This window comes from Myxocyprinus asiaticus, chromosome 21 (genome assembly GCF_019703515.2).
Source record: "Myxocyprinus asiaticus isolate MX2 ecotype Aquarium Trade chromosome 21, UBuf_Myxa_2, whole genome shotgun sequence".
In the NCBI taxonomy this organism is placed as follows: Eukaryota; Metazoa; Chordata; class Actinopteri; order Cypriniformes; family Catostomidae; genus Myxocyprinus; species Myxocyprinus asiaticus.
Window position 1 is genome coordinate 12,584,867 of NC_059364.1, and position 21,411 is coordinate 12,606,277.

The window sequence follows — 21,411 nt, forward strand, 5'->3', positions numbered from 1 at the left end:
ACAAAAGTTCAGCTTCTGTTGAAGCACACATGCTTTTTGAAATATTCTCAGATCATACTGGAATAACATGGATCAGCATCTTTTGCACAAACTTGTAGAGTCCATGCCAACTCGAGTGCATGCTATCATTAAAGCAAAAGTAAAAAGACAAAAATCTGATATTCATTCAAACGTTTTAATTCAACTTTGAACTAAATAAGTTGTGCGTGTCCCGGTGGTGTACTCTAGGGGGCGGTGCCGGGTGCTTGCGTGTCCCAGCAACATTAGAGGAAGCAGGCGGAGCTGCACGCGCTTCAGGAGGATTGCGTTCATTTGGATTAAAAGTGAAACTTTGATATACGACCATCATGAACGGATCTGCTCATAGTGCGCCGACGGTTCTAGATATTAGCCTTAAAAGAGGTCCCGCTGGTAAGTTTAGTTCTCTTTCTCGAGTTCTCCTGCACCCTTGGGAGTTGCTGAAACAAGAGTTTAACCCGGCGGTTCGGTGCTGCAGTCCGGCCCGCGGCAGCCCGGTTCTGCAATCAAAGCTGAAATAATACACGATTTGGGGCCGACTGGGTTTTGCAGGAATAGCTCAGGTTCATTTGGAGACGTTTGTGTTGTGAAAGTGAAAGTTCGTCTTGGATCAGAACCAGCACAAGGCAATACGCCACCAGCATTATGGACCGACACGTTAACAAATCACCAAGTCACATTTACAAATGAGAGATGACTCTTAAGTACACGAGGTTGACTGTTATTGAAGTCTTGCAGGAGTGTTGGGGTTTGGTACCAGTCCATTTAGTTTAGTTACTGATATACTGAGGGATGACAGTCCAGCCTGTTGATTTTTTTAAACTGTTATGTAATGGCTATGTGTTTGTGTGTGACCTCTGCTCGGACGGTGGACTGGGCTGCTCAGATACAGCTTCATTTCCATGTGGACTTTGATCTCCGAGTAGATAGTATGACTGTAAAACAGTGTCAGATACATCATACAATATAAAGAGATCAGTATAAATCAGTGTATTTTTAAGGGTTCGACCTTGAAAAGTAAAAATTCTCTCATCATTTACTCACCCTCATGCCCAGTGGCGTAGCCAAGGGTGAAATTAGACTCAGGCCCATCCAGAATTTTAGAGATTATTCTTTGAATTCAAATATATATTAATAAAAATAAAAAATGCATAAACTCTGATTTCTGAGAGTGTGAAAACTGTTTGCATGTGCTGCCTTTCTGTTGTTTAGGAAAATTTGACAGAAAAAAAAAAAAAAAGGAGTGAAAATTTGGCCCACCCAAAAATTATTTCCTGGCTATGCCCTTGCCCTTGCCATCCCAGATGTGTGACTTACTTTCTTCTGCACAACAAAAACGAAGAATTGTAGAAGAATATCTCAGCTCTGTAGGCCCATACAATGCAAGTGAATGCATAAGTGAATAAAACAAAATCTTGGGTAGGCCTAGCCCACCTTTGTCAATCGGCCTATGCAATTTACTGAAATGTAATCTGTGACGTTAACCATTCCAGTGAAGGGCTTTGCTATGCTATCAAATTGCTTGAAATAAGAGAGGGGAACATCTATAGGGAGAGACTGTAGCAGGTAGTTGAAGTTTGGAATAAAATTAATTTTAATAACATTAACCTTCCCAATCATAGATAAATGTAATGAAGCCCACCTGCCCACATTACTCAAACCTTTTTATTAAAGGGTCAAAATTAACTAACTAAATCAGACAAATTTGCTGGGAATAAAATACCCAAATGCTTAATGCCCTGTTTGGGCCACTGAAAGGCGCCTGGCTGAAAAGCTGTTATTGGGCAGTACGCTATCAGAGCCAAAGCTTTGGATTTAGATCAGTTGACTCTGTATCCTGAGAATTTAGAAAAGGAATTAATAATTCTGTGGAGGCAAGGCATATATCTAGTGGGGTCGGAGACGAATAATAAAATATCATCTGCGTAAAGCAAAAGCTAATGCGCCACACCTCCTGCCATCACCCCTGGAAAATCATCCTCCTTTCTTATCGTGGCTGCTAATAGTTCCAGGGCAAGACAGAACAATAATGGGGAAAGAGGGCAATCCTGCTGGGTGCCCCTATCCAGAGTAAAGTAATCTGAAATTAATCAATTTGTTTGTACCGCCGCTACAGTGTGTCTATAAAGTAACTTAATCCATCCAATAAAGGTTCTCCCAAACCCGTACATTTCCAAAATCTTAAAAAGATAATCCCATTCTACCATATCAAATGCCTTTTCGGTGTCAAGCGACTGGAGTCTGAACATTCGCCACTGACCACATAATATTGATGAAACGCCTAATGTTATCAGAAGAGCTGCGGCCCCAAATAAACCCCACCTGATCTGTATGTATAAGAGATGTCATAACTTTACTTAATCGGTTAGCCAGAATTTTTGATTATTTTTTACATCTATCGGATGATCTCAGAAATTTGGCCAGAATTGATCGGGGCCTGTCTCCCTCAGCAGATCTCCGAGCCAGAACTCTGTGAGCTTGCTCGATTTCCAGCTTATGGCCTGTTATGTCGAGCAGACTCAGGAAGAGCTCGTCTAGGAATTTCACCATATCTCGGCCTTCTTCGTTCTCAGGAATACTAACAATTCGGACGTTGTTTTGCTGGTTGCGATTCTCAAAGTCTTCCAACTTATCCCAGGAAAAAGGGAATCAGGGAAATTGGACGGTAACTCTTACACTCGCTTGGATCTTTGTCCTTTTTAAGAATCAGACTGATCTGGGCTTGTGTCATGGTTGGCAGAAGCTTTCCATTCTTTAAAGATTCCGTATAAACTTCTAACAAAAGTGGAGCCAGTTCTGTAGCATAAGATTTAAAAAATTCAGCAGCAAAACCATCTGGCCCCGGAGCTTTGCCTGTAGGCAAGGCCTTAATTACCTCGCCAAGCTCCTCCGAGGTTTTTTCAGAATCAAGAGAATTTTTTTGCTCATTCGGCAATTGCTCAATTTAGTGAGTTCTAATGGTTCTATAAAATTTCTAATATCTTCATCAGTAGACGAAGACGTGGAACTATAGAGATCAAGATAGAATTCTTTAAAAGCATTATTAATATCAATGGCTGAGTTAAATATTTCACCACCAGCAGATTTCACTGAGGGAATGGTAGAAAAAGACTCTCTTTATATATCTAGCCAAAAGCTTCCCTGCTTTGTCCCTTGACTCAAAGTATGACTATCTTGCCCTGAATAGCCAAAACTCCACCTTTCGCGACAAAATAGTATTATATCTGTATTTCAAATGGGTCAATTCTCTGAGGCCATCAGACGACATTCGGCACTTCAGCTCTGCCTCTGCACTTTTAATATTCCCTTCCAACTCCATGAGTTCCCGTGCTTTGGATTTTTTTGATGAATGAGGCATACTATATGATCCGACCCCTAAGAACCGCCTAAAGTGCCCCTCAAGCCACGCCCACAGAGGAAACTGAGGTCCAGTTGGTCTCCATATAGACATTGATTTCAGCCTTTAGTATTTGTTGGAATTCAGAATTTTGCAAAAGGAATACATTAAAATGCCAACTATATGATTTCCTTTTCTCCATATGTGGCAACACCTTTTAAACACACCAGGGTGTGATCTGAGACTAAAATGTTTCCAATTGAACAATCAACAACACATGAAATGAGGGACTTGGATATAAAAAAGATTAAAAAACATATTCTAGAATAAATCTTATGGACTGATGATAAAATGTATAGTCCCTACCAGATGGGTTCAAAAGTCTCCAAATATCTGTAAGACCAAGATTTTTACACATCCTGTGAAGCGTCACTGTTGCTCTAGGGGGCTTGCAAACATTTGCTTCACTATGATCAAGGACTGAGTCCATCAAAAGATTAAAGTCTCCTCCCAATATTATATCATGAGGGGTGCCAGCGGCTTGTAACATCCCTTCAAGATCTATAAAAAAGCCCTGATCATCAGCGTTAGGTGTGTAAATATTAGCTAAAATTAACCTTTGCCCCTGAATTTCTGCTAAAACAATAATGACTCTTCCTAATTCATCTTTAATCTGTTTGAGACATTTGAATTGTAGATGCTTACTTATCAGCGTAATGACTCCCCTGCTCTTACTTGAGCCAGCACTAAAGAAAACATGTCCACCCCATATCTTCCCAAATTTCTCAGCTTCCTGCGGGGAAAGGTGTGTTTTTTGAAGAAACACTATATCATATTTCTTATGTTTATGAAGAGAAATAACTTTCCTTCTTTTTATGGGGTGCCCCAACCAATTCACATTCCACGAGGAGAGAGACAATCCACTCATATTAACATTTGACATTTTGACATATTAGAAAAAATAGATTGTGTGTCAAAAACAAAATTATAAAGACCACATTCCAACATTAGTGCAACAATCAAACCCCGAACTTCTCCCTGAACCAAACAAACAGAAAAAATAAAAACGTGTGTGGGACAGCGCCAACCGGCATCCATCCATCTAAACTCAAATATTCCATTCACGCCTACGAGAGCCCCCACAACACCTTTGCCACCGGATTGCTTGAGTCCGGTGCTTCTGTACAAATTTTGTGAGAATTACATAACAGAAAATAATCTATAAAGCAAACTCCAGCCAATATGAGGCGTAAGCACAAAGAATGTGTAGATTCATCCACATTACTGTCCCGAAGGTGTGTTCCTCCATAAAACAAACTCCAGCCGCTAGTGGAACCAGCAAAAAAAAAAAAAAAAAAAGGCTGTTCAGTTTCCTCGGGCATTAAAACGAATGTTCAGTGAATTTGAACTCTGTTACATGAGTGTAACACATGCCCTAATCACTCTAATGATTTGCAAGAAATATTCCACAAAACAAACTCCATCCAATAGGAGGCATAAGCACAAAGAATGTGCAGATACATCCACAAACTGACCCAAAGAAGTGCTATTCCACAAATCAAACTCCAGCTGCTAGGCGGCACCAACACAAAAATAAACAAAGAAGGCGCCCAGTTTCCTCGGACGGTCAAGTGAATGTTCAGTGAGTCAGGTCCACTCGGCTGTATCACACAATGACTTACTCATTCCATTAACTTTATGAAAGACATTGCTTGCTGTGGGCATGTAAATACTTTGCGGCCATCCTTAGTATCTGTTCTCAATTTGGCCGGGAACATCAAAGCGACCTTCCGTTTCTTGCATTCCTTGAATCGATCACGTTTCTCTCTTGTCGAATTCGCAAAGTCTGGGACCAAGAAAATGTTGTGGTGCTTCCAAGAAAGGCTTCCTTTACTCCTTGCCTCACGTAACACAAGATCTTTATCGGATGATATCAGACGTTTGGCCAGAATTGATCGGGTCCTGTCTCCCTCAGCGGATCTCTTAGCTAGAACTCTGTGAGCTCGCTTGATTTCCAGCTTATGGCCTTTTATGTCGAGCAGACTCGGGAAGAGCTCATCTAGGAATTTCACCATATCTCGGCCTTCTTCGTTCTCAGGAATTCCAACAATTCGGATGTTGTTTTGCCAGGTATGATTCTCAAAGTCTGCCAACTTTTCCCAAATGCTCTCCAAGTCCGTCTTGGTCGCTAGCAGGTAAGCAGTTAATTCCCTCTCAGATGACTCCAGATAATCGATCCGTTTCTCGACGTCCCCCACTCTTGTAACCAACTCAGAGAATTTCATCTCCATGGCAGTGATCGATCGACATATTACAGCAAGATCCTTCAAGTCAGCAAAGACCTTCACCAGCATTGCCGACATGCTCGATAGTTGACGCTGAATCTCTTCCACCGCACCGTCCAAACCGAGTTCCCAGTCTACGGCCCGGTCTGGGGTATCAGCTTGAACACGTAAGTGTCTTATAATGTCTCCAGAGCCCAAGGATTTTGAATTCTTTGACATACTGTCTTCATAGAATAGTTATGGAACAGGATGTATCGAATCTCACTGGTTTATGACACAAAAAGTATTAAAAACTAGCAAAATGCGCAGAGCTTGCCGTTCACACGTCTGACCCTCACACGGCGCCACGCGACTCCGAACACTTTTTTTTTTTTAATAAACAAAGGACGAGTCAAAATAATTTTTTGGTAATCAACATTGTCACACATACTGTCAATCAAGCATAACTTATAATGAACCTGGAACATTCCTTTGAAATGTAAACAAAATTGTCCATAGTGAATGTACACTTTTCTAGATATGTTCCTTAGGGTTGTCAAATTAAAATTAGAATGTTCGTTGAATGTAAGATGATAAATGCACATTCAAATGCGAAAATTAGCATTTGAATATTGGATGTGTGCCAAGCACTGACAATGACTTCTTGGACTAAGAGCTGAGATTTTCTGTTAAAAATCTTTTTTTTGCGTTCAGTAGAAGAAAGTCATACACATCTAAGATGGTATGGGGCTGAGTAAATGATGGTGAACTATTCCTTTAAGACATTTAAGAAATGTAACACATTACAGTACGATTTTCTGTTACGTTCTTTTGAAATGACGTGTATTGTAAAAAGCGCTAAACAATAAAAATGACTATTTCTAATGTGTGCATTTGTGTGTTCCAATCTCTTTAATATTATTATTATTTTAAATTAAATGCTTATTCTGTAATCCTGAACACCTGGAAAATCATGGAAAAGTAATGGATTTTTATTGGTCAATGTGTGGGAACCCTGCATTCATCAGCATATCAGAGTCTGTCAGCAAAGCTCAGTTTACTCATGTAAATAGTTTAAGCAGTGTGTGTAACATCCTGTTTGTCTCTGCCAGGTCTGGGGTTTAATATAGTGGGTGGAGTCGACCAACAGTATATAATGAATGACAGTGGAATCTATGTGGCGAAAATCAAAGAAAATGGAGCAGCTGCGCAGGACGGACGTCTGCAGGAGGGTGACAAAATTCTTGCGGTAAAATCACAGTACTTTCCTGAACAAAGCTAACATTTCACTTTACAATACAGAGTTGTAGAGTTTACTGAAAAACAATGTGGACTACTCCTGTGGATGACCCTATTCAGCTTTTATGCAGTTCCATGGAATACTGATGCTGATTTAGCTTTACACACTGTTTTTATGTGGTTGAGGTACCAGAACAGAAGGGAAAATTTTTTTTTGGTTTGTTCAGTAGGGGTTTTAAAGGCTTCATATATTTGTTTTATCATATTTTTTTATAATGTTAAGCAAGTTTCTAGCACAAAAACATAGTTTACATGACAAGTTTACTCAGAATAGCTGTCTGGCAACGGAACACGAGGACATTTGCATTTCAGACTGTATGTGAAACGGCAATTTTTTGCATGTGTTGTAAGGGAATTTAAGAGTTTTCATGTTTCAGCGCGGATGAGCAACTTTTGGAAAATGCTTGAAAATGCCAGTGTGGACTGCATGCGATTCGAAAAGAAAAAGGCATTTTCAAATGTATTCAGATTAATGTGGATGTAGCCTAAGAGGGCCAATGTGAACTTGACCAATAAGACAGTTTCTTGATTTACTGATGTATAAAATAGCAAGAAAGTAATACAGAAACAGATCTCATCTTGTTTTGGACGTGTTGCTTACATAAAGCATATGGCATGGAGATTCCACAGTCAAAATATTTATTTCAATGTAAATTCTATTCATTGAAACTGATCGCAATTGCAATATCAAGGGAAATAATCGACAATTATGATTTTTGTCATAATCGTGCAGCCCTATTTCTAATTTTTGGCTCCTTTGGAAGGCTATGCAGAGTGACAGGTGCTACAAACAACTGGATCCGCGCAGTGTAGAGCTGGGCGATAAAGTGATAATTTATCTAATTTTCGATATCGATGAAAAACTTAAGTAATTTCACAGTCACATTCCAGTCATGTGATTCCAATCACAGTCATGAAATCAGCCTGTTAAGAAGTATTAGCAGACAAGTGGCTACATAGACCTGCCATCATGGAAACCAGTAATGAGGCTCGGTAACTGCTAGCTATCCGGCTAACATGACTAGGGATGCACCGATACCACTTTTTCTCTTCTGATTCCGATATCGAAAATCTCAGTATCGGCCGATCCCGATCCGATACCAGTGTTGTTCTTTTTTTTGCCTAATCAGTTTAGAATATCTTTACATTATTGTGTGGAATTAATTGGGAATACTCTTTAATATGTAAAGAAACACAAACCTCTAACTACACATTATTTAAATATAAATGTGAAGCTTATTAAGAAAAACTTTAACTAGTATACTGGATAATGTAGCTGCAAAATTAACAGTAATTCCAGTATGTCATCAGTAGAAAAGAAGCTGTTTTTTTTTTTTTTTTTTTTTTTTTGCAATTTTGTTTTCTACTTGTATCTGGACTTTAAAGGATTCAGATCTCTTTTTTGTTCAATTTAGTTGTAAGATATAAGCTCACTTTTCATTCACACAGTTATTTTTTGGAACCCATTCAACTTAAATATTATTATAATTTGTAAACAAATGATAATAAAAATAATATATTATAATAGTAATATATAGTAATATATCTCAATCATGCACCTTTAACTTTTAAACCCTAATGCTTTTATTTTGACATTATGAACTCTCCAGGAAATCCTGTAAGTGTGTCTGTTTGTAGGCAAGCTCACAGTAGTTTAATTCGCTTCTTATTCAAATTCTGGTAAAAAAGCAGCTCCGGTGCCGTTCTAAATGCATATCATAAGTGAACCGAACTGTTGAGCATCTACATCTGAGATGTTGTTCATGAGTAGCGCTCAAATATTGCGCACAGCTGTGAAGGCTAAAAATAGCTGCCAGTGTGTGTATAAACAGAGCAGTGCCATTCACTAACGCATTGGAGCTGTGCATGCATTTTATATATTTACTTATTAAACACAGACTTTTGTGATTCCCAGAGCTATCGCACGTCTTCAAGAGGCTTTGAATAAAATGCACGAGTTTTTATGGTTCTTTTATGTTATTTTTTGAGCTTGACAGTAACGAACATGACTAACACACAGTATCGAATTTGGATCGGGCTTGTCGGACCGATACCCGATCCATTTAAAAACGTCAGTATCAGAGCCGATACCGATCCAGGTATCGGATTGGTGCATCCCTAAATATGACATAGTTGTGTACCGAACAAGAAACACTGATAATACAGTACAGCTATCGAATGAACACAACAACACCATCGAGGTTTATTTATGTACTATTTAGTAAAAAAAATAAAAAAATCAGGGGGCTTAGCGAGTACTGACGCTGACTACCACACCTGATTCCAGCCAGGTCTCCTAAGCAACCAAATTGGCCCGGTTGCTAGGGAAGGTAGAGTCACATGGGGTAACCTCCTCGTGGTCGCGGTTAGTGGTTCTCGCACTCAATGGGGTGCGTGGTAATTTGTGCGTGGACTTCGGAGAGTAGCATGAGCCTCCACGTGCTGTGAGTCTCCGCGGTGTCATGCACAATGAGCCACGTGATAAAATGCGCGGATTGACAGTCTCGGAAGCGGAGGCAACTGAGGCTTGTACTCTGCCACCCGGATTGAGATGAGCAACTGCGCCACCACCAGGACCTACTAAGTAGTGGGATTTAGGCATTCCAAATTGGGAGAAAAGGGGATAAAAAAATAAATTAAACAAATCATAATCCATAGCACTGTCACAGGCAAGAAAGTGTTTCTGCTTGTGATGTTTATTCATGGTTGGCAATCCAGCTGATGATACATTATCGCCACCTATTGAACTAGACTGTGGAGTGTCAAAGTCTTTCAGTGGAGTCAAACATCAGCTGAAAATGATGAAATTAGTGACATTTCATGGAAAAGAGGTCACACACACACCTTATGTAGGGATTAAATCCTAAACTGAGTGTACTTTAAGGGTAGCTTCTCTTTTACTTACTCTCTGGGGTTTACTTGTAAACAAACAAGTTTTGTTTATATTCATTCTTGAGGTCTTACAAACATGTGGAAGGCAGTTCCACCCCCATTAATGGTATGAAATGTATATTGTGATAAATATCGATATCGAACAATATGAAAAAAATATGTGATAATTTTTGGCCATATTGCCCAGCCCTAGTGCAACATTTGGTTACCTTCCCCACATCTTGGTTTTATTGTTAAATACCAGCTGGAATAATTGTATCTTCTTATGGTGTTTAGGAATAATATCAGTCAATATCAAGACTCTATATATATAATTAGTGCCCGACCAATATATCGGTCAGCCGATATTAGACTTTCACCGATATATCGGTATTGGCGTATATGTGCGCAGATATGAAAACTGTTTTTCAGAACATATAATGCAGAAAACAATGCTTTAGAATTGGTGTCATAACGTAGTTTGTCCAGCATAGTGTGCTCCGACTGAGCTGACGCTTGCTCTGCAGACAGGGCAGAGTTAAGCGGTGCAGAGTTAAGCGGTGTCTTCTCGGTAAGTTGCTAACTAGTTTGTGAAATACATACTGGAAAGTTAATAAACAATGACCCCATCATTTCCCCTTTTCAATATAACTAATATAACGTTAACCCTGTCCCTGACAACCATGTCACTCATGTTTATCACATCTGTTTATTATGTTAGCCAGCTATAGATTGTCAGTGCAGTCAGTAATGTAGCAGATTGAAAGGTAGACATCAGAGCATCTTTTTGCAGCTCAGCATACAACCGTGCTGTGGTGGATTGTGTCTGTTGAGTGTTGATTTCACGCTACGTCGTTACCTAGTTGGTGAGACGCAATGCTGGAAAGTAAATAAACAATGTCCGTCTTTTACTCTCCATGACAACGAGCTTGTGTGTTTGCATGAGCATGTATTCACCAAACTGTTTTGTTCAGGATTCACAGTTTGGTACCCCCTTCAACCAAACAACTCCAGTCACTGCATTTATAAAATGTAATATTTAAAGGTCTGGTTTTCCACCGTTGAAAGTTTCCCCTGAATTTGTATAGCAGAATACGGTGTAACACCGCTGCCGCTGTTTATCTTGACTCGGCAGTATTAATATAGTCAGCATTTGATTGATACTAAACAGTAATACTGATGTTTATTTAACTATTTATTGTATTTTTTTTTTTTTATTTAAACGGTGAGCAATTGACTGATACTGAACTTACAGTACTGATGTTTATTAAGCTATTTATTGTATTTTTATTTATTCTTTATTTTCTCAGTGTTCATTTCTAGAATTTGTTGACAATGTGTAATAATAATGTCAAATATTCTTTGATAAATATATTTGTTTAAGGAAGCAGCCTTCTGAGTACCTTTGCATAGTCATATCGGTGCAAAATCGGTGAACAATCCACATAGAAAAGGTCTGTTTTTATTCCAGCTCAAAAATTAACTATATCGGCCACCATATCGGTAATCTGTGGATTTCCTCCCCTCTAAAATCGGTATCGGTCTCAAAAATCCAATATCGGTCGGGTTCTATATATAATATCAATATCAATAATAGTATCTTTTGGAACTCCTCCTTATTTCTTCATTGTGATTGGAGTCTGTATTAGCTGTTGTGACCAATGTACCCTCTAATTTTTTACAGCACTGAGCAAGTAAACATTTCTCTGAGACTTCAAAACTGTGAGCAACTTGAGATATATATATATATATATATATATATATATATATATATATATATATATATATATATATATATATATTATACACTGACATCATGGTGCTGCTAGACTCATCAGTCCCTTGACTAGCCCTGCAGGTCTGTGGAAAGCCTCTCTCAGAGCAGCATCTAAAAAACACAGATGCACCACAATAGTAAAAACACCACATACACCACCACATTATTATTGTAATAATTAAGATAAAAGTATTGCTAGGCACTATACAAAATGAAAGGTTATTAAAGACCTTGTTTAGGTATATACACTCCCCTGTTTCTACTGTACACATACACCAAAATAGCAACCTAACCTTTAAACAAAATGTAAGGCTTCAGTCAACTAATTAATAATTACTTTATACATTATAATGATATGCTTAAGGAATTATTAAAATTATTACAGTAAACAGTAAAAATATTGTCCAAGTCAAACACATTAATACTAAATATATTTATTTAGTATTGTAGCCTACCTTAAATCTTATCCCGTCTGTCCTTGTCCCCTTTCCAGTGGTTGTAGACCGTGTCCAGATTTATAGGGTCCTCTGCTTGTGTAGACTGGATTGTCATTAGCTGATCAAAGTGGGTGGTCTCAAATCGGTTCTGTGATTTTGTCTTTTATATGATTCATCAGACTGAAACCAGGTTCACAGTCTGCAACAGACGCTTGGAATGTTTCACAAATGTCAATCAGCTGTACAAGCTCAGTGAACTACTCACTTTTTAGTGTCCAGGTTACCATCTCAGCAAATGTCTGTAGTGCTCCCATCTTTCGTTTTTCTTTAATAGTGAACTTGAAATCCTTGTACTGTTGACATATACGCTCTGTGGCAGTCTCGTTCGTTTGTTTTAGAATAGCTTGGAACTTCTCTGTCAGTCTGGTTACATCATCTGTACCATGATCAAAATCGAGTGTTGAATCCAGTGCTTCTAGGTTAAAAGCAGGCCATTCTTTAAGCTCTCCTTCAGGAAATTGAGCATCAAGTTGGTCTTAGCTTGTACAACTGCATTAATTGACTCCACAAATTCAAATGCATTGTTTTTACTTCTCCAGCTGTCGGGAAGGCTAACATATTTTGCCAGATGATCATGAATTTCTTGAACAGACAGCATTGACGTGTTCATTTTGATGTCAAGAAGCACGTTATTGAGCAATATTTTGATTTGTTCAGTGTTTGACTTGTTCTTATTGGCAAGGTCAATATGCTTTTCTCATGATTCTCTCGACTCCCCAAGAAGCTGGTTAATTGATGTTCCATGCTCTCGATTATATGATGTTTTCACAGCGTCAATGTGACCTTTTTGTGTTAAGTGGCATTTTAGGCAGTCAAGTTTCCACTCGGTCCACGTTTTCCCGATGGAAACTCTCCTTTGATTTTAGATTTAGAGCAAAATTGGCAGATGACCCCACAAGCTCCGTAGCCAAAAATGTCACATTTTAACTGTCTTACAAGGACCATCACTTGTATCCGTGTGAACTATTTCATTTAGCCATTCTTGTTTAAAAAGTCAAACTACCCTTTTTCTTAAGAGGTGGCAGAGGTGACGTTCCTTTAATTTCACCATTGCTGCTCACTGGACGCTCACCTACTCGGTAGCTAGTAAGTTTTTGTGCGCAGCCTAAAATTGTGCTGCGTGGGACCTTCAATTAGCCTGCGCTGCCTCGCGCAGCTTAGAGGGAACATTGGTTGTGACGTCACAAAAAATTTTAGAATGAGATTTTTGGATTGTGAAGGGAGATCCACTTTTCCAAAAGTTACAGTATGTTTTCATAGTTCTTCAAAGTCTCATTTCAAAAGATAAAGGAAAATATTTCATTATCCATTTGATTTAAAAAATGTATGTGCTTTTGGTTGTTTTGTTTAGATAAATGGTCGAAAGTTGGAGAATCTGTCTCACAGTGCAGCAGTGGAACTGTTTCGGTCTGCAGGAGAGGACGTGCAGCTCAGCGTACAGCAGCGAGTGAGTGTTGCAGACAAATTTGATCATAAACAGAATGTAGAAAATGTCTTTTACTCTGACAGCTAAACCAGTGTAATTCAAATTTACAAGATCAACCCAGTTAATTAATTAGATCCACTTGTGTTTATGTTTGTAGTCTACCCTCCTGCAAAATGGTCCAGCAAGCTCTCACAGTGATGGAGAATCTTCACCTGCTCTTGGCACATGGACATTGCTCACTGTATTCACGCTGGCAGTAGTAACAGCAGCAGGTTTCATTGCTTACAAACGCTTTCACCCGCATCCTCGGGGCCGGTTTTAACCCACATCATCACATTTTACAGACTAAAGCTTGTTTTGAACTGATTCTGCTGAGGGCCCAAACATTAACTGGGAAGGAAAATGGAAACCCAATTAATGGAAGCAGAAATACACATGCAGATTTTCTTTAACTGTTTATACCATTATTATAATGACATAGCTATACATGTTCATTTCATTCTGTGAAAATCATTGGCATTTAACCAAAATCCCTACCATGCTGTATCAGCCTGATGACATTGCATGAAGGAGTGAGTTCGTTGTTTTGAGGGGACAGGGATGAAGATGGTGTTGGGAACAACAGCGGCAGAAGAAACTGCCATAATCTGAATTCAACAGAAGAACCACAGGCAGGACCATAGTGGAGCTATTTCTCTGGGCAGGAAACAGGCCCACAGAGTAGTAACTTTCTTGTCTTGTACCTCTCTGGAGGACTGGAATGAGCCTGAGGTGTAGCTACTATTAGATTATCTGAGGTCTTCTCGGGTACCTGCTTGTGCAAGAGTATGTTTGAAAGTGTGCACGATATGGTTTCACTTTTCTTTTTTTCCTTCTAGTTAATTTCTCACTCATCCATGTTTAGACGTGCAGGATGCATTTCTGTGGTTGCAGTAGTGCTTTGGGAGGTAGAGATGTTCGATTTGTTTATTTGGCATTAGTGCTTGGACCTATATGATGTGCTTTGTGCCCTTAATGTACCTCCCTCAGGGAAAAACCAGAGGTGACACTTTCACAATCAAAATGAATTTGTGATTATTATTTTTTTTTATTTTTATGTTGTATATGGCTTGTGATTCTGAAATGGTCTTGTCTTGATACTGTATATCATGCACCGTTTTAGAGCTTTAATCTGCACCACTGAACAATTTTGTGCCTTGCCCCTCATTGAGCTGCTGGCTTCAGTGCTGCCCCCTTTCTGCAGCTGCTTATACAATGTGAGTGGTTTGAGCTCTGGGCTTTTTCTGACTATAATATGTGTTCTGTAACTGACATGTGTTTGTGTTGTCCTGATGCTTTCTGCATGCCTGTCTGAACCAATCGAATCGTAAAGCCTTTTCATGAAATGCTTGTCATTTACTTTTCACAATTAAAATAATGTAAGATTCACATCATGCATTGAATAAATATTTTGAGAAACACACATTTGAGTTGATCTTGACTTTGAAACAGAGTCTAGAGGCCATTTCCCTTTTCTATATGAAAGCAAACTTTATAACGAATCACTGATGTAGTTTTAGATGTGTGTTCAAGATCTACAGTATGTACTGCACAAACGATAACAGTCAGTGACTGACAATAACAGTAAATAAATTATAATGCTGAAAGTTTTATGGATAAGGTGATACATTGGCTTTTGCAAACTGATTTACTGTTCTAAATAAAAAGTCAAGTAATTTCAACATTTTAGGAAAGAATGAAAGAGGGGTATTTGTGTTGTCAGCTTTGTCAAATATTGCAAAGGACAACAGATTTAGTATTAAACACCTATATAAAACATAGATGTTTTGACAATGTGAGTCTGGTGAATTTACAGTTTTCAACCATTTGAAGTTTTGTGATGCTGTTCTGCCAGAGTCCAACCACCCATATTTTAAAGACATTAAAGGGATAGTTCACCCAAAAATGAAAATTCTCTCCTCATTTACTCACCCTCAGGTCATCCCAGATGTGTATGACTTTCTTTCTTCTGCTGAACACAAACAAAGATTTTTAGACGAATATCTCTGATTTGTAGGTCAATACAATGCAAGTGAATGGTGACAAAACTGTGAAGCTTCAAAAATCACTGAAAGGTAGCATAAAAAAGCTTCAAAGTTCTGGCCACCATTCACTTATATTTAAATGTATGCATTTGGCAGATGCTTCTATCCAAAGCGACTTACAGTGCAATTATTACAGGGACAATTCCCCTGGAGCAACCTGGAGTTAAGTGCCTTGCTCAAGGACGCATGGTGGTGGCTGTGGGGATTGAACCAGCAACCTTCTGATTACCAGTTATGTGCTTTAGCCCACTACGCCAACACCACTGCATTGAAATGACCTACAGAGCTGTGATAGTCTTCTAGAAATCTTTGTTTGTGTTCCGCAGAAAAAAGAAAGTCATACACATCTGGGATGGTATGAGGGTGAGTAAATGATGAGAGAATTTTCATTTTTGGGTGAACTATCCCTTTAAACTAATTACCCAAAACATAGCCAATCCAGTTGTCTGCTATGTACCCTTACGAAAAAGAACAGTGGCAGTATCATGGAACAGTGAGGTCTCAGATAGTACCATGGTACCACAGGACTAAATGATAGCAATAATTTTCTTACTAATAGGTAATTGTTACTTCAAATAGTACCAAACATGCCCAAAACAACATGGTAATACCATGATCCATTTTGTAAACATAACTACTGTCATGGTCTTCTGAATTATGTAAGGTTTTATCATCAAGGTCTTGCAGCATGTGTTGGCTTTAATCCTTTTTTGTGGTCATCACAATTCAAGTGAATGGGTACCAAAATGTTGAAGCTCCAAAAAGCACATAAAGGAAACATAAAAGTAATCCATACGACTCCAGTGGTTTAATCAGGCCCGGTTCCAGATCAAAATCACTAAGGGTGCTTCTGAAAATAGTGGGGGTGCTCTGTATAAAGTGATGTATCGTAATAGATTTTAATAGATTAAATCATGTTTAAATGCTACTAAAACAACGTAAAGACATTATTTTTTTTTTAATATACAAAATGTCTATTGCTTTGTGTGTGTTTTTTTTCTCACATGATCTGTATCTGAAAATGACAGCAAAATGCTGTGCCTGCAGATTAGGACATACTGATTTGCAAAATCATACGTTTATATGTTTTGATGCAGCATTTTGTGTGTTCACAAACTGCAGGGATTTTTGTGTGTTTGCTGCGATTCAAGCAAATCTGCTTGTCAGTTTACAGTATTAGTCTTACATATTCAATTGAACAGGGGTGTGCAATTATTTTGGTACAGGGGCCACATCAGCCGTTAAATAGAACATGGAAGAGAGAAGATAAAATATTCTACATAGTTTTATCTTTTAAGCCCAGAAGTAGTAGTGCACTCATTGAATAATGCACAATTTTCTGAAGTGTATACTGATGGGTCCATACTGCGATTGCTTGAAATTTTGCTGCTACTTTTTATCATGTGTTAGTAAAACTGAATAAAGGCTGAGTATAATTATTAATAGTTTCTTTTTACCATACTTCAATGCAGTTGTAATTTATTATTCAATGTAACTACATCACAAGTCTGGTTAAATAGTAAAATAAAATATTTTGAAATTATAGATTCTAAAAGCTTATTTTAATGTTTGCAACAAAATGGACAAAGTTGTTTTATTTTCAAAACATTATCAACCTGTTTACACGCTCATGGGTCATGATGTGGGTCTTGTCAATGGTTTGTTTGGCATCCCATTCAGCACACAACTGAATAAAACAGACTGCATTACACTGATAAATGTTTACTGCCAGAGTAACATTCACATACAGGTGTGAGGGACTTTACAAATAACACAAAGAACAAACATTCCTCTCTTGGTTTTGCTCACGTGTCCCCTCCATGTGCGCATGATGCGAAGATCTATTGGGATTTTACTAAAGTTCATCACTGAAAAGGTTTGCTCGCAGACTTGACACTAAACAGCACACGTAGCCTCACGAATGGACACGGAGTGGCTGCATCACACTTTTCTTTGAGGAAAATATTGCACTATTGAGCAAAAAGATTTTTTTCGAAGAGAAGAAAGCGTGCGCACTCGCATGCATGGTTGCCAGATTGCATAAATTAAGTATGACATAAAGCGAAATATTTCCAATTTGTGCAAGTATAAATCTCTAATCTCTGGGGTGTTGCATCTATAATCTGGCAACCCTGAGCATATTGAAAGCTTGTGGATGCCTTATACAGGTGCATCTCAATAAATTAGAATGTCGTGGAAAAGTTCATTTATTTCAGTAATTCAACTCAAATTGTGAAAATCGTGTATTAAATAAATTCAATGCACACAGACTGAAGTAGTTTAAGTCTTTGGTTCTTTTAATTGTGATGATTTTGGCTCACATTTAACAAAAACCCACCAATTCACTATCACAAAAAATTAGAATATGGTGACATGCCAATCAGCTGCAAAGGTTTCCTGAGCCTTCAAAATGGTCTCTCAGTTTGGTTCACTAGGCTACACAATCATGGGGAAGACTGCTGATCTGACAGTTGTCCAGAAGACAATCACTGACACCCTTCACAAGGAGGGTAAGCCACAAACATTCATTGCCAAAGAAGCTGGCTGTTCACAGAGTGCTGTATCCAAGCATGTTAACAGAAAGTTGAGTGGAAGGGAAAAAGTGTGGAAGAAAAAGATGCACAACCAACCGAGAGAACCGCAGCCTTATGAGGATTGTCAAGCAAAATCGATTCAAGAATTTGGGTGAACTTCACAAGGAATGGACTGAGGCTGGGGTCAAGGCATCAAGAGCCACCACACACAGACATGTCAAGGAATTTGGCTACAGTTGTTGTATTCCTCTTGTTAAGCCACTCCTGAACCACAGACAATGTCAGAGGCATCTTACCTGGGCTAAGGAGAAGAAGAACGGGACTGTTGCCCAGTGGTCCAAAGTCCTCTTTTCAGATGAGAGCAAGTTTTGTATTTCATTTGGAATCCAAGGTCCTAGAGTCTGGAGGAAGGGTGGAGAAGCTCATAGCCCAAGTTGCTTGAAGTCCAGTGTTAAGTTTCCACAGTCTGATGATTTGGGGTGCAATGTCATCTGCTGGTGTTGGTCCATTGTGTTTTTTGAAAAGCAAAGTCACTGCACCCGTTTACCAAGAAATTTTGGAGCACTTCATGCTTCCTTCTGCTGACCAGCTTTTTAAAAGATGCCGATTTCATTTTCCAGCAGGATTTGGCACCTGCCCACACTGCCAAAAGCACCAAAAGTTGGTTAAATGACCATGGTGTTGGTGTGCTTGACTGGCCAGCAAACTCACCAGACCTGAACCCCACAGAGAATCTATGGGGTATTGTCAAGAGGAAAATGAGAAACAAGAGACCAAAAAATGCAGATGAGCTGAAGGCCACTGTCAAAGAAACCTGGACTTCCATACCACCTCAGCAGTGCCACAAACTGATCACCTCCATGCCATGCTGAATTGAGGCAGTAGTTAAAGCAAAAGGAGCCCCTACCAAGTATTGAGTACATATACAGTAAATGAACATACTTTCCAGAAGGCCAACAATTCACTAAAAATGTTTTTTTTTTTTAATTTATTTATTTATTTTTTTATTGGTCTTATGTTGTATTCTAATTTTTTGAGATAGTGAATTGGTGGGTTTTTGTTAAATGTGAGCCAAAATCATCACAATTAAAAGAACCGAAGACTTAAACTACTTCAGTCTGTGTGCATTGAATTTATTTAATACACAAGTTTCACAATTTGAGTTGAATTACTGAAATAAATGAACTTTTCCACGACATTCTAATTTATTGAGATGCACCTGTAGGTCCCAAAGCCAGATAAATGAAAGATCTAAAAAAAAAAAAAACATTCATGATAAATCGACACACGGGCAGTAGTTTGCACTGGTCTGCAATCGAGGGTGCTCTAAGCACCCCCATAGAACTGGGCCTGGGTTTAATCCATGTCTTCAGAAGCTAATCATATCGGTGTATGATCACATATGTGTTGGTGAGAAACGGATCAATATTTAAGTCCTTTTTACTACAAATCTCCACATTCTTCTGTTTTTGGCAGTTCACATTCTTTATGCATATTGCCACCTACTGGGCAAAGAGGAGAAATTATAGTTAACTGTGCCTGGTAAATCGGGACATGTGGTCACAGACATTCAGACACATTTCAGAATGCAATTGCACATAAAATCAAGCATGCATACCTAGTGTCTGCGCTCACTTACTTGCATAGATTATGTTTTTAATTTAAGATTACGTTTTAACTCTGAGATTGGGAAAAGAATAGAGGAATGTTTTCTTTTCTGATGTGAGCACAGGTGCAACGTTTAGATCCGATTGTATTAAACTCAGTCTGCCAAGTCAGTGGAGCTCAGAGTAGGTCAGAATAAAACCAGAAGCTGAAGAAAGAGGAGATGCCAATGTTTTTTCACTCTACATGAATATATCATTTTTATCTTTAACTCCAGGCACGCACACACGTGACACCTCAGTGAACAGTGTGGCTCAGGCAAGGGCTCTGAGATTGAGATCACAGACAAAACATGCAGACCTGTCACTTTGTTTTTGTTTGTGTTATTTAAATACATTTTTTCATGCTGGTTTGTCAGTGTTGTATAATCTTTTTCAGATCACCCGCTCCTCAATCTGTGGTTGATCGCTTTACATGTCAGTCAGATGCTCTCCTGCTAAGTAGTAGATACTAGGCTAGAATAAGATACGTCTGAAGCCAAAGGTCTAGCTACGTGAGACTGACTTTTCAAACAGCATTTTGCGCCCTTGAATGGCACTTTGAGAAGGGGACGCCACTCGAAGAGTCGTTCCAAATAAAAGAAAGTAAGTACATTTTTTCACAAAGGGCCCTGTCACAAGACTTTTAGTGACGGCTACATTCAAACTGTACTGTCATGCTCCCTTCAGAGTGCCCACATCAAGAGCTTTGTCCTTTGTAGTGAGTAGGGCATAGGGATGATCACTTTCGATAGAAATGGACTCGTAACGAGCGTGTTACGACAGTTAGTCACCGTTTGCGGATACCATACAAATAAATGGGGAAGGCCGTAAACAGACACCTACCTGACGCAAAATTGTCCGTGTATTCTCTTATACAACAGCAGTTTTATCATTGTAAACTCCACACGTAGTTCGCTCAAAAATGAGTTTTTAGTTTAAAACATGTTGAAGAATAACGAGCAGGCTGTCAATTCATTAAGTGATGAGCTGTTTCCTCACAAAAGTAGTTTATTCAGCACACTAACATTTAAAAAAAAACGGTCTCTTGTCTTCTTACCAGTGTACTGCCCACTGAATGTCTATGGGACCGCCGCGTTATGCTATTTTATGCTAAACTAGTAGTTTTAATTGATAGAAGGGCTCTGGCTGTATCACTGTCCTGCCCAGAAGCTACATAACTGTCCTCCACTGCCCCCTTTAGGATTTCACAGGAACTCTAGAGCAGTGTTTCCCAACCACTGTGCCGCGGCACACTAGTGTGCTGTGAAAGATTAGCTGTGTCTCGTTTGGAAGGCTGCGTCCTCCGGATGTCGCATTTGTCGGCTGCATACGTCATCGAGGCTGTCTCGTTTCAGAAAAGCGAGTAGGACACTTCGAATGCGACCTTCTTTCACGGGAATTCGGAGGATGCATGAGGTGTATCCTTCGTGGGCTCGCACAACCCACTATTCTTTGCTTCAACGGAAATATCTAAAAAAAAAATGACGCCACGTTGCCCGTAAATATGATGTTCAAACGCAATGAATGTTAATTCCCAAGTTGTAGTACCTCAGTAGATGAGTGCAGAGTATATAATATGTATAATTATATTAATATATAATTAAAATAAAGTATTAGACTTAAAGTACACCTGTAAAATCTACTTTATTTTCTCTTTA

General features: G+C 38.9%; 1 protein-coding gene across 1 annotated transcript; it reads left to right on the forward strand.

Moving 5' to 3' along the window:
• The first annotated feature begins 259 nt into the window (after positions 1-259).
• On the forward strand, positions 260-14,951 carry LOC127411669 (synaptojanin-2-binding protein-like). The gene is made up of 4 exons (XM_051647382.1): positions 260-411; positions 6,732-6,868; positions 13,415-13,510; positions 13,647-14,951. Exons 1-4 carry the CDS (start codon positions 348-350, stop codon positions 13,809-13,811), a joined length of 462 nt encoding a protein of 153 aa, XP_051503342.1. The 5' UTR covers positions 260-347; the 3' UTR covers positions 13,812-14,951.
• Positions 14,952-21,411: the final 6,460 nt, after the last annotated feature.

Excerpts from the sequence above, each read along its gene's own strand:
- LOC127411669 (XM_051647382.1), top strand. The coding sequence starts at position 348 with ATGAACGGATCTGCTCATAGTGCGCCGACGGTTCTAGATATTAGCCTT. Across the intron at positions 412-6,731 it reads CCTTAAAAGAGGTCCCGCTG|GTCTGGGGTTTAATATAGTG; the intron begins GTAAGTTTAGTT and ends TGTCTCTGCCAG. Across the intron at positions 6,869-13,414 it reads AGGGTGACAAAATTCTTGCG|ATAAATGGTCGAAAGTTGGA; the intron begins GTAAAATCACAG and ends TGTTTTGTTTAG.